The sequence below is a fragment of the Hemitrygon akajei genome, chromosome 17, assembly GCF_048418815.1.
Source record: "Hemitrygon akajei chromosome 17, sHemAka1.3, whole genome shotgun sequence".
Classification (NCBI taxonomy): domain Eukaryota; kingdom Metazoa; phylum Chordata; class Chondrichthyes; order Myliobatiformes; family Dasyatidae; genus Hemitrygon; species Hemitrygon akajei.
This window is the reverse complement of record NC_133140.1, coordinates 5550653-5563537: the sequence shown is the minus strand read 5'-3', so window position 1 is coordinate 5563537 and position 12885 is coordinate 5550653. Positions and strand designations below refer to the sequence as shown.

The 12885-nt window shown below is 38.2% G+C and overlaps 1 protein-coding gene across 1 annotated transcript; it reads left to right on the top strand.

The window, feature by feature from the left end:
* The first annotated feature begins 6123 nt into the window (after positions 1 to 6123).
* Positions 6124 to 12251, top strand: LOC140740936 (natural cytotoxicity triggering receptor 3 ligand 1-like). Its single transcript, XM_073070576.1, has 5 exons — positions 6124 to 6202; positions 6393 to 6698; positions 8912 to 9196; positions 9542 to 9638; positions 11429 to 12251. Coding segments are annotated over exons 1-5 (744 nt in total). The 5' UTR covers positions 6124 to 6147; the 3' UTR covers positions 11430 to 12251.
* Positions 12252 to 12885: the final 634 nt, after the last annotated feature.

The following is a 12885-nucleotide window of genomic DNA, read 5'->3' as shown; positions in this document are numbered from 1 at the left end:
GCCGAACTGATGTGTCATGAAAACGATTAGTTGGAAAAATTACGTATTATTTTCAGCTGAAACAGAAAATGATGTTGCCTCTCTGAATTTGGGTGGTATCATTTCAGGTTACGATAATTTATTTAGAATGACAAATTACCTTGTTTGAAAGCAAAAAAAAACATCGTAAAATCCTAGGCAAGTATCGTTTATACATGCATAGATATTTCAATCCGTTTAAGTTCCCAGAATGCTAAATTGTGAATTAAGTGTGCTTAATATGTTGTAATATGTGTACCAACAAGAGCAGAGATCTGGAACGAGGAAAAGAGGTTTGCATTGTTTCCCTTGAGATACGGAAGAAAGCTTTGCGATCTTGACTAAAACAAAGGTTATAATCGAAATTTATGGGACCCATATATTTTATCATGGTACATTTATTTAATACAACATTGTCAAAAAGTATCGGAAATGTTCCACAGAAGAGTCTATTAACAAAATGAGAATTGCAGATTTTTTTGTTCCTTAGGTTGAAGGTAGAAATGGTTAGAGCGTTAAGGCTGGAGAATTGGGATTCGAGACCATGTATTCATATTATACTGATGAACTCCTTTTGGAGTCTCTTCCAGGACCACAAAGTTTCATTATGTTTATAAATGTCAAATGCAAATAAACAAGGCAGTAAGATACAGAGGTGAGGAGGTGGTGGTTGGTGTGCGTGAGGTGGATGTGGATGGAAGCAAATGCCTTAGAAGTTGCAAATTTACAATCCCCACTACTTCAGAGAGCAACTGTGGAAAATGCCAATTTAAAATTTTCTGTGTTTATGTCGTGATGAAAGCTCCCCAGTCTACATTTCCTTCTATAGAAGCTGTCAAACCAATTGATTATTCCCAATACCTTCTACATTTATTTTTCTTCTGTAGTAAACAGTCGTGTTGATATGTAGTGAGTGGCAACCCAGCAGAGCTCATTAGTGACCTAGGTAACATATCAGAACAATATTATCTGAGGTAATTCTCAATATTGGAGATCGTGGGAATATTTGGAAAATTCCATATGACAAGTCTATCTATATTTTAAGAGTTTAGCATTATAAGAGGATATCTAGGGGGTTGGGATGGCTAAATGACGCACACAGATAAAACAGAGAAGTAATTTGAGAGACAATTTCTAGTCTTAGCTAGACTGACAAAACATTTCTTAAAGTATTTCAATCATTTAAATTTCAAAGTAGGCAAATTTAAATTGCTATTTAAATAATAATTTAAAAAAAACCTTACCAATTATTTCAAACTTCCAACAGATATAAAAGTGAAAGAAGGCTAGGGATGAAAATTAAAAGGATTAATTTCGAAATTCCCTACTCTCTAGTTTTCTTCCTGGAGTGAATGAAGTGCAAATGAAGAGCCTCGACCCCAGCAGACGACTCCATTGTTGCTGCCTGCCACATTGAATTCCGACAACGCTTAGTGTGTTGCTCCAGGTTTCGGCCTCGAAATTCTATTGTCTCAATTTTATTGCTAATTCGATCGGTTTTGTAAAATACAGTCTTGTCAGTTACTTCACCCACAAAATGCAGGAGGAATTCAGCAGGCCAGGAAGCATCTACGGAAAAAAAAACACAGTAGAAGTTTCACCCGAAGCGTCGACTGTGCTTTTTTTCATAGATGCTGCTTGGCCTGCCGAATTTCTCCAGCATTCTGTGTGTGTTGCTCGGGTTTCCAGCATCTTAGTATTTTCTCCTGTTTGTTATTTACTTAATGTTTTGTGTTCAGCCAAGTCCCACTAGTTGCAGCGTACCGTTCGTCAAATCATCTTGATGTTGACAGGAATGCAAATGTTATAACCATATAACATATAACCATATAACAATCACAGCACGGAAACAGGCCATTCCGGCCCTCCTAGTCCGTGCCGAACTCTTAATCTCACCTAGTCCCACCTACCCGCACTCAGCCCATAACCCTCCACTCCTTTCTTGTCCATATACCTATCCAATTTTACCTTAAATGACACAACTGAACTGGCCTCTACTACTTCTACAGGAAGCTCATTCCACACAGCTATCACTCTCTGAGTAAAGAAATACCCCCTCGTGTTTCCCTTAAACTTTTGCCCCCTAACTCTCAAATCATGTCCTCTCGTTTGAATCTCCCCTACTCTCAATGGAAACAGTCTATTCACGTCAACTCTATCTATCCCTCTCAACATTTTAAATACCTCGATCAAATCCCCCCTCAACCTTCTACGCTCCAATGAATAGAGACCTAACTTGTTCAACCTTTCTCCGTAACTTAAGTGCTGAAACCCAGGTAACATCCTAGTAAATCGTCTCTGCACTCTCTCTAATTTATTGATATCTTTCCTATAATTTGGTGACCAGAACTGTACACAATATTCCAAATTTGGCCTTACCAATGCCTTGTACAATTTTAACATTACATCCCAACTTCTGTACTCAATGCTCTGATTTATAAAGGCCAGCGTTCCAAAAGCCTTCTTCACCACCCTATCTACATGAGACTCCACCTTCAGGGAACTATGCACTGTTATTCCTAGATCTCTCTGTTCCACTGCATTCCTCAATGCCCTACCATTTACCCTGTATGTTCTATTTGGATTATTCCTGCCAAAATGTAGAACCTCACACTTCTCCGCATTAAACTCCATCTGCCAACATTCAGCCCATTCTTCTAACCGGCATAAATCTCCCTGCAAGCTTTGAAAACCCACCTCATTATCCACAACACCTCCTACCTTAGTATCATCAGCATACTTACTAATCCAATTTACCACCCCATCATCCAGATCATTTATGTATATTACAAACAACATTGGGCCCAAAACAGATCCCTGAGGCACCCCGCTAGTCACCGGCCTCCATCCCGATAAACAATTATCCACCACTACTCTCTGGCATCTCCCATCTAGCCACTGTTGAATCCATTTTATTACTCCAGCATTAATACCTAACGACTGAACCTTCTTAACTAACCTTCCATGTGGAACTTTGTCAAAGGCCTTGCTGAAGTCCATATAGACTACATCCACTACCTTACCCTCGTCAACATTCCTCGTAACTACTTCAAAAAATTCAAAATGTTCTTATTACTATTTCGCAACAACGGATTTTTGATAAACATTTCAAAGAACTGCAAATCGTCCATATTTTAATGGCATATCAGGCTATATTCAAACATTTAAAATGGGGTTAATAATCACAATACTTTGCTTCACAAACAAAAACATTCGGTGTGGCAAGACTCTTCCGAGTCCCAAAGCAGAGCTTTGATACTTGTTAAGGTCATTATCGAGAATTTTAAAATTAATTTTCAGTTGCATGTATAAACACCGTCTTCATTTAATTCAACATTCTAAAATCTGGAATGTTTTGTAATCAATGGCGATTTTTGTTTCTTATCCTTGTTCTTCGTTTGCACAGGTCACATCGACCAGGCAGGATCAGGCTAATCGAAAATCATTTAATGGCATCGTGTAAACTAATGGGTCAGTTAATAGGGGCCACGGTAGCGTAGTGGTTAGCGCGATGTTATTACACCTCAGGGAATCAGACTTCAGAGTTAAATTCCAAAGTCATCTCCAAGGAGATTGTGCATTCCCCCCCGTAGAATTCATGGGCTTTCTTCGGGTGCTCCGGTTTCCTCCCACTATTCAAAAATGTACCGATTGTTAACTTGTTCCATGTAAAACGTCGTCCCCGTGATTAGGCTAGGATTAAATCGGGGAGTGTTGGGGCGGTACTGCTCGAAGGGCTGGAAACCCGTACTACGCCTATCCTTAAATAAATAAACTAACAACCCTTGATAAAAACTGTAAGATTAATTCATAGAAATGTTTTCAAAATTATCCACAGTATAAAAAATACAGAACTCTAAAAGGATTATCCTTGCACTTTTAAACCAGTTTAATTGTCCTAATTGGTATGCGAGTATAAATGAGATATTAATTGGTTAATCATTTTCCCAAATAGAACATCAAGATGGTGGTTACTTGTTTCCTATCTTCCTTCAAAAGACCAGTCCCATAGAGCGGACGTTCGAAGCTTTTTGTCGTTTTGCAAATGACAAAATCAGAAACGGCATAGTTAATAGTTTTCTGATCATTGCTGAAGAAAAATTATTCTCAGTTCTCCGATACTGAGGCTTAAAGATATTGCACGCTGTATGAATTACCCATATGTTTTATTCCAAAGCATTGCTTCATTGGAAGTTATAAGACCATAAGACATAGGAGCAGAATTAGGTCATTTGGCCCATCAAGTCTGCTCAGGCATTCAATTGATCTCAGACTGATCATTTTTCTCCTCCTCAACCCCATTTTCCTGCCTTCTTCCCGTAACCATTAATGCCATGTCCAATGAAGAACCTATCAATCTCCGCAACTGCACGTGGTAACAAATGCCACAAATTCACCACCTTCTGTTAAAAGAAATTTCTCCACATCTCTGTTTCGAATGGACACCCCTCTATCTTGAGGTTGTGTCCTCTTTTCCTAGACTCTTCCGCTATGAGAAACATCAACTCTCTCTAGGCCTTTCAACATTCGAAAAGTTTCAATGAGATTCCCCGTCATCCTTCTAAATTGCAGCGAATACAGACCCAGAACCATCAAACGTTCCTCGTATGATAACACTTTAATTCCTGGAATCACCCTTGTTAACCTCCTCTGGACCCACTCCAATGCCAGCACAGCTCTTCTAAGATAAGGAGTCCAAAACTGTACACAATACTCAAGGTGCCTTATAAAGCCTCAGCATCACATTCCTGCTCTTTTATTCTAGAGCTCTTGAAATGAATACTAACATTGCATTTGCCTTCCTCACCACCGACTCAACAGACTATCTCAACAGGACTCAACAGGAAATAAATCGCCAACAGGAAATATCATCTTGAATGCTCACAGTATTCCTAAGGAGGCAGGTAGATTTCACAAGGGTTCACAAGTTTACAAGAACACAAGAGAAGTAAGGAGAATTACACATGAGGAAAGTGGGTAGGTTGGGGGAGGACGAGAACAGAATTTATCTGGTAAATAACTGAAAAAAGGGAGAGGAAAGGGAAAAGGAAAATTTTCATAATGTGAAAATGAAGATGGAATGGGAAGAGCCAGTCTGGATTCAAGACAACATTCGATGCACTGTTTAGGTGTCTTTAAATATCAGCCTGATTTTCCTTTAGCAATTAAATGATATGAGTGAATCGTGGAACTGTTATCGGGCTTTACCTCAAACAGTACTGTGAAGCATACAAGTGTAATAACGGATTTCGACAAAAACGTTCAAGTATAAGTTAGTTATATCTGCAATACATTTGTTGAGTCGAAGCCACTTGCTTTCCTTTGTGGTGCGTATTACAAAATAAATCACAGAGTTAACTTTGATTGAAATAATGCAATATTTCTATTTCAACGTTTCTTACCTAGTTCGGATTATCTGGCACCTAACACAATCTTAACAGCTACCATCCGGATCATGTATGAATATCAGGGTAATAAATTATATTTCTGACTTCCAGAATATTAAGAATCTCAATTTAAATGAAGAAAAGAATATTTTCTATCATCGCTATTATTAAGTCAGTTTACAGATGTCTTAAAAAAGAAATATGATCCTCAGACTAAATACTGGGTAGGTGTTATTGCTTCTTTCTGATTAACTGAAGCAAAGTGATTCAATTCCGAATTGACTCTCACTGTCATCCAGGTACCACGTATAACTATTCGGACCATACCTTTTCATGTATGAAGAAATCCCTTCACTGACACTAAGTTGGAGGCAGAATCTTCCTACTAAGTTGTATGGTTATCTTCAGAACCGAGTGGAGATTTAACTGCATGAGGTAGATTTTAAGACTATTACCTCTGATGTAGTTGAAAGTAACTGGAAAAAATAACAGTCAAGATAGATAAATAGGTAGATAGGTCCTTTATTGATCCCAAAGGAAATTACGGTGTCACAATACAACATGGTGAGAGGAGACCCAGCCCAAACACCGCCCTCTGCCTAAAACAGAACTATACTTGAAATCCATTGCGCTATCACGTGATATCCTTTTGTGGCAATTGAATGTTTTATACATTTGCTGATGAAGTTTTATTTATTCACCAAACCATTGATTCCAAATTGCAGTTCGTTGATATTGGAATATGTCTGCGGAAATGACAGTTCGGCACATAGCTCTTCTGGGCACAATTTGGCAAGGTATTCTTAGTTCTGAATATCGAAGGCTGTTTTTCATTATGCTACCTTGATTGTGCACTGCAAATTTAATTATAATATATATTCAACTTTTCTCACTGACTTTAATTTTAATCCTGCATTATGTGTCTCTTTTTTTTGTCTTTGCCCACCATGTTCGGTTATTGCCTCTGTCGTGTTTATTTTTTGGCAGTCGCTGCTGTAACTTCAGGCAACGTGGATCAGTTCCCTAAGGATCTGCACATCTTTCGAGGTGGAAACGTTTCCATGTTTTGCAGATTTCCGATATCTCAAGCCATTCGTGATGTTTATTGGTGGAAAGAGGGCGAGAAGAATTTTATAGAACCAGACACCAGGAAACACTTTAATGTAAACAAAGGCAGGGGTACATTTGTTCTGCTGGGTGCGACCGTCACAGATATCGGCACTTATTATTGCCAAGTGCTACAACAGGACCAATCTATTGGTAATGGAAGTGGCACGCAGTTAACTGTGTTCGGTAAGAGTCTTCATAGCGAGAAATCCTATCTTCAGTCCTATAACCATATAACCATATAACAATCACAGCACGGAAACAGGCCATTCCGGCCCTCCTAGTCCGTGCCGAACTCTTAATCTCACCTAGTCCCACCTACCCGCACTCAGCCCATAACCCTCCACTCCTTTCCTATCCATATACCTATCCAATTTTACCTTAAATGACACAACTGATCTGGCCTCTACTACTTCTACAGGAAGCTCATTCCACACAGCTATCACTCTCTGAGTAAAGAAATACCCCCTCGTGTTTCCCTTAAACTTTTGCCCCCTAACTCTCAAATCATGTCCTCTCGTTTGAATCTCCCCTACTCTCAATGGAAACAGCCTATTCACGTCAACTCTATCTATCCCTCTCAACATTTTAAATACCTCGATCAAATCCCCCCTCAACCTTCTACGCTCCAATGAATAGAGACCTAACTTGTTCAACCTTTCTCTGTAACTTAAGTGCTGAAACCCTGGTAACATCCTAGTAAATCGTCTCTGCACTCTCTCTAATTTATTGATATCTTTCCTATAATTCGGTGACCAGAACTGTACACAATAAATAGTGTACAATAGTGTACACAATAGTTCTTGGTATAATAGAACTATACCAAGTAAATACTGGACATTAAATGAAAACCTTGTAAATCAACAAAAATTCTGTAGCACTGAATTCATGTTATTCATTGAAAAGGATATTGTGAAGCATACAAGTGGAATAATGGAATTTTAAAAAAAATGTTCAAGTGTGAGTTAGTTATATCTATATCAAGTATATTTACTTGTTGAATCGAAGCCACGTTTTCTGCTGAATACTGTATTACAAAATGAATCACAGAAGTAACTTTAATTTAAATGCTGTGACAATATTATCTGGCACCTAACGCAAACTTAACTGCAAACGTAGATATCAAGATACGCTGGGAGTAAAAAGCAGATCGGCCTGCATTTATGGAGCCAGAACACCCAACACACACACACACACACACACACACACACACACACACACACACACACACACACACACACACACACACACAAACACGTGCTTTTTGATTGTTTTAGTTAAACTTCAACTTGGAGTAGAATTGTCCATTCGCATTCCACAATTCTGCGTTTCTGTCTCCGTTTATCCTCGTGATATTGGAAAGAGCTTTTCATCCAAAATACTATATTTTTCTAAAGTTGATAAACTTGTTTTCCAGGCAGCATGACGAAAGACAATAGACATTGAACATTTCACACCAGTTTTTGTGTATCTAAGAAGGACAATAGGTCTAAGCTTAACTCTTGTGTATTTCCATTAAAAAGCAATTGCTCTATTTCAGCAAGATAGATTTATTAAATCTCCCACAATGTAATGTGTAGCACCATTCCTATTTTAAGAGCACTGCTTCAAATCACGAATCTAATATTTTGTTAAACGTCTAGACTAGGTCGAATACATGTTGTATCTGTTGAAGGAGAAACAGAGTTCGTTCTTTTCTGCGTGTGTGTTTCTCTAACCTATATTTCCAAGGACATCCGCGTAGTCCTGTCAATTTCCGCAGGAAAATTTTGCATTACTGACAGACTATACAGAGGAAAGTGAAGGAGTGGCAGAATACTAGTGCACGGAGTTCCGCTTTCAATTGTGTTCCTTCACTTCAGTGGAGGTGATGTTCCCTACAACGAGACAAGTTTGCTTGTATTACACTTCCATGCCATTAGGAATATCAAACGCACAGATCGTTTTCGGAAGAAAACTTGCCCGAACTTACAGCATCATCCCAGGCACAAATATGATGCCTAAACAATTGTGAGAGCCCGACTTCTATCCATTTGCACCCTAACCTGTGTCTGTAGATAGCGGCAACTACTCCAATTTTTCACACATTTTGGTCCTTGAAGTTAAGAAGATGTTTAACGTCAACCCAGATCGCGTGCTGCATTTGGCATTCCCACAAAGCCGCGACCTAGAGCTCGAAAGTTACAATTTCTTACCAGATTCGTATTCTTTGAGTATTGCTTGAAATCATTCTTTTATATTCCTGTAGAGTAGTTTACAAACTAGGAATAAACTAAAAAAAGTTTAAAACCACAGTGCGGTAACTTGTCATAATAGCAACAGATATTCTCATGCGAAGTAAACAAGCAGATGTTCAATGTAAATAAACCAAAATACCGAATATATCTTTTCTATTAAAGCTTCCCCTATACCCTTGAAAATCATTCCCATTGAAGGAACTTCGCCGCATTCTCGGAGACTAGAATGCAAAACGTCTGCGTTTTATCCGGAAAAAATTGAAATCTCCTGGCGAAGAAATAATGAGGAAATAGTGACCGGATTAGAAATTGTGAAAAACAAGAGCGAGGAAGGGATGTATGAGGCTTCCAGTTTTTTGGAAGAAACCGAACCTGCTGTTTATACCTGCTTTGTATCACATGCCACTCTCACGGTGCCGGCGGCGTTCAGCTACGTAATCAAAAAAGGTAAGGCTGCAAGCAATTGTAACATGGATCGTTTTTGCAGATTCAACAAGATTAGGATGCATATCGACAGTAGTTCATACAATCTAAGAATAGGGACTATATACAAAACTGTATTGTATTTATTCATAATGAAAGACGAATGAACAAAATACATAGTAGCGAATATACCATGTAGGGAACAGAGTTGGTTCTATTTTCCTAAATGTATTTCTTTGTATGGGCTATGGGTAAGCCTAGTAATTTCTGCGGCGCAACCTTGTGGGCCGAAGGGCCTGTATTGTTCTGTAGGTTTTCTATTTGTCTATATTATGCACTTTTCATTTGCCTATTTCTCTCTTGAATAAGATGCAGATAAAATCCTGATAATCGGATGTGCTGTGGGTGGATTGGTAATTTTAGTCCTGACAGTAATTTTGGTGACTCAGAAGAACAAGTCGACATGGTAAGAATTGCTATGGTTTCCAATGCTTTCGTTTCTAGCTGTCTTGTTTCCAAATGGCACGATAATGGCGCCTAACAAAATTAAGTATTAGTGAACGAAACGGGCCTAAATTGCATCATGTGCCTGACAATAAACCTAAATCTTCAAATACAAATATTTAATCTAATGCAAATATTTTATTCAACAAACAACCATATGTTGTTGCTACTGTTTCACAACTTGTTCTTATATCATTGCAGCTCCATATATTAAAATATGAATAGGTCCATGTAGTTCATCACTTTCTGTTCTCAAATCAGTTGATAGCTAATTACCGACTGATAAATATTCCCTCGTTAAATTCCCATTATAATTTTGATATATAAAATGGCTGCGGTGACATCAGCCATTTACATTTTCATTCAAATTCAAGATCTAATTGTAATCGGCAAAGGGGATATAATTCACAAAAGGAGATGGTGAATGTAATGCACAAAATACAGCATTTGAATAACGGGTACTGCATCACACCTCCATAAAGTACCTTCAGACGATCTTACTTTGGATAATAAAATCGATTTCATCACGTTATGATGTTCAACCAGTTGATATATGGCTGTTTTTCTGCTTTCTTTTCGAAGTAAGTATAACTCTTTGGCAGGAGGCAAGAAACAAATTTAGGGAGAGGAAACTGTTTTTTCTTGGTTTCTAAAGATGATGGGCTAGTAAAAGAAGCAAATATCATGTTAATTCCTTAGAAATCTAGAACTTCGCTGGACGGAAAGAAGCCAGTTTGACTGCATTTACTGTTATTTAAAAATACGTACAATGAGCATTTTAGCTTTCCTTGTGAATCAGTTTTGAGCACCCATTCAGGAATATAAATGGCTCATGAGTTTCAAATGCTTCTGCAAAGATGTGGAGCGGTGATCTTAAAGAGAGATTTTGCATGTATTCGTGGATAGTCAGGAATTTTTTTTAACTACTTGACATGCCGATTCCAAACATTTTACAATAGTGTAAATCCTATGATATTTTGGGACATTTCATTAACTGCGAAGTTTACGAATCTAAATGTCCGGAAGTATAAACAGATTATACTGTATATTCCCTTTCACCCTTTTGGCCCTTTTACATCGTTAGCTTGATGATGATTGATGATTTCATTAAAATTAACTTTAAAATTAAAAAGGGAAACATCCAGGGAAATTTCAATCTAGATAGCTCCATAAATTGCGTTGCAAAATTTTGACCACACGATGATGCCTCTAAAGATGCAAGAGTACCTCGCCTTCAGGTTATTCACCTAAAGACTGAAATGACTGCAAAACAGGACGATTCTGAGACGCAGGGAGCAAAGATCTAGCATTCAATTACTAAGTATGGGGTGTCAGCTTTTGCTCGAACTCCATTTCCCAGAATTTCTGACATTACACAAGCTCAATGTACAGCCCATGGACACAGCAATTTGACCGTCGGTGATCCTTAAAATGATCATTCGCAACATTAGTATCTCAATGCGTCGGTTACATAAAGGCTGCTTTGATCATAACATTCAGCTGATCACTTAATTAGATTGCATTAACGTTCGTATGAAAGGTTGGATGTCAAAATGAGAACGAGTATTGTTCTATGGGCTAGGACCTTAGCAAAGTATTTCAACAGGAAAGTAAAATCAGAAAAAAGTAAGTATTTAAAATGACAAGACTATCTGAGAATTCATATACACGTATTGCCATTTTGTTTCAAATACAATGGCCTCTGCAATCACTGCATGATAAATTAATGAACGTTGTGATTTACTTTCACAGACCACAAGACGTGAAATTACCATGTTGGTTTAGGCCACTCTGCAACTTCCCAGTTCCAGCATCACATCAGCATTTATCGATCAAGACGAACGAGCGAAGATTTTAAATAAGGCGAGAAGCTGATATTCGAAGCAATCTACCGTAACATGAACTATGGATAAATGCAGGCCCAATAAATTGCTAGCTTCATTTAAATGTAGTTGGGCTTAAGTAAGACAACGAAGGAATTTGAAGTGTCTTTTCAGCCTTCCTTGAGCTGATCCTTAGGCGGAAATGCCCACCGACCAATGAGTCGGTGACCAATGACCAATCACCTATCAGTGCTGAAAATATGGACCAAAATGTCAGTTTACACGGAGAAAAGCAAAACTTCGTTTCTGTCCCTTTACGTTGTTTTAAATGTGAATGGTATCGATGGCAGCATGTTTGTCAAAATATATCGGCGTTTTCTTGTCATAACTTATCTCTTAATGGTGACAACAAAACGGCAACTTATTCAAATTTTGAGACAACCAAAATGTGACACACGCACTGTCCTTGAATAATCGACATACGCTGTAATGCAGCAGAAAATTTCAAGCTGCATCCATAGTCCGTTATTGCAAATGAATTGTTCAGGTTACGTGTTCCAACCCTAGATGGAATGTGAAGGCCAGTTGTTGAAATCCATAATCGTTAAAAAAGAAATAGCCTTTGGGTACCAGCTCATCAACGAGCAACTCAATAGGAAATTGGATTTCCCCAGTAAAGACTACTCTACATCTAAGTGAGCTGCAGTCAGCAGAGAATGTGAATTCGATCCATACGTCATAATCGCATGTCATCATTACTAATAAGGTATCTAATAAGGTAGCCAGGGAACATATTTCTGTATGTTCGAGATCTTTTGCTTTTGTAGCCTATCCACATCATGCTGCGACGTGTTGAACGTTCAGAGATGTTCTTCTGTCCATCATTTTTGTGATATGTGGTTACTGTCTGCTTCCTGTCAGATTGAAACAATCCAGCTACTTTCCACTGAACTCGTTCAATAACGATACGTTTTCGCCCACAAAACGGCGATGTTTTACATGTTGGGATGATTTACATGCTGTTTTACACGCAAATCCCTTGAAACATGAAAGACTGTTGTGTGTGAAGATCCCAGGAGAACAGCAGTTTTTGAGATATCCAAATCACCCTGTCTGGCATCAACAATCATTCCACAGTCAAAATTATTTATTGCCATTCAGCTGTTTGGTCTGAACAACGATTGAACCTCTTGACCATATCTACATGCTTTTATGCATTGCTTTGCAGCCACGTGATTGGCTAATTGGATATTTGCATTAATGATCAGGTGTACAGGAGTACCTAATAAAATGACCAGTGCTTATCTATATTTTAGAACTGTAGAATAACTGCAGAATAACATGTAGATTTGGGATTCAGACAAAATGTAGGGGATGTTGAATATG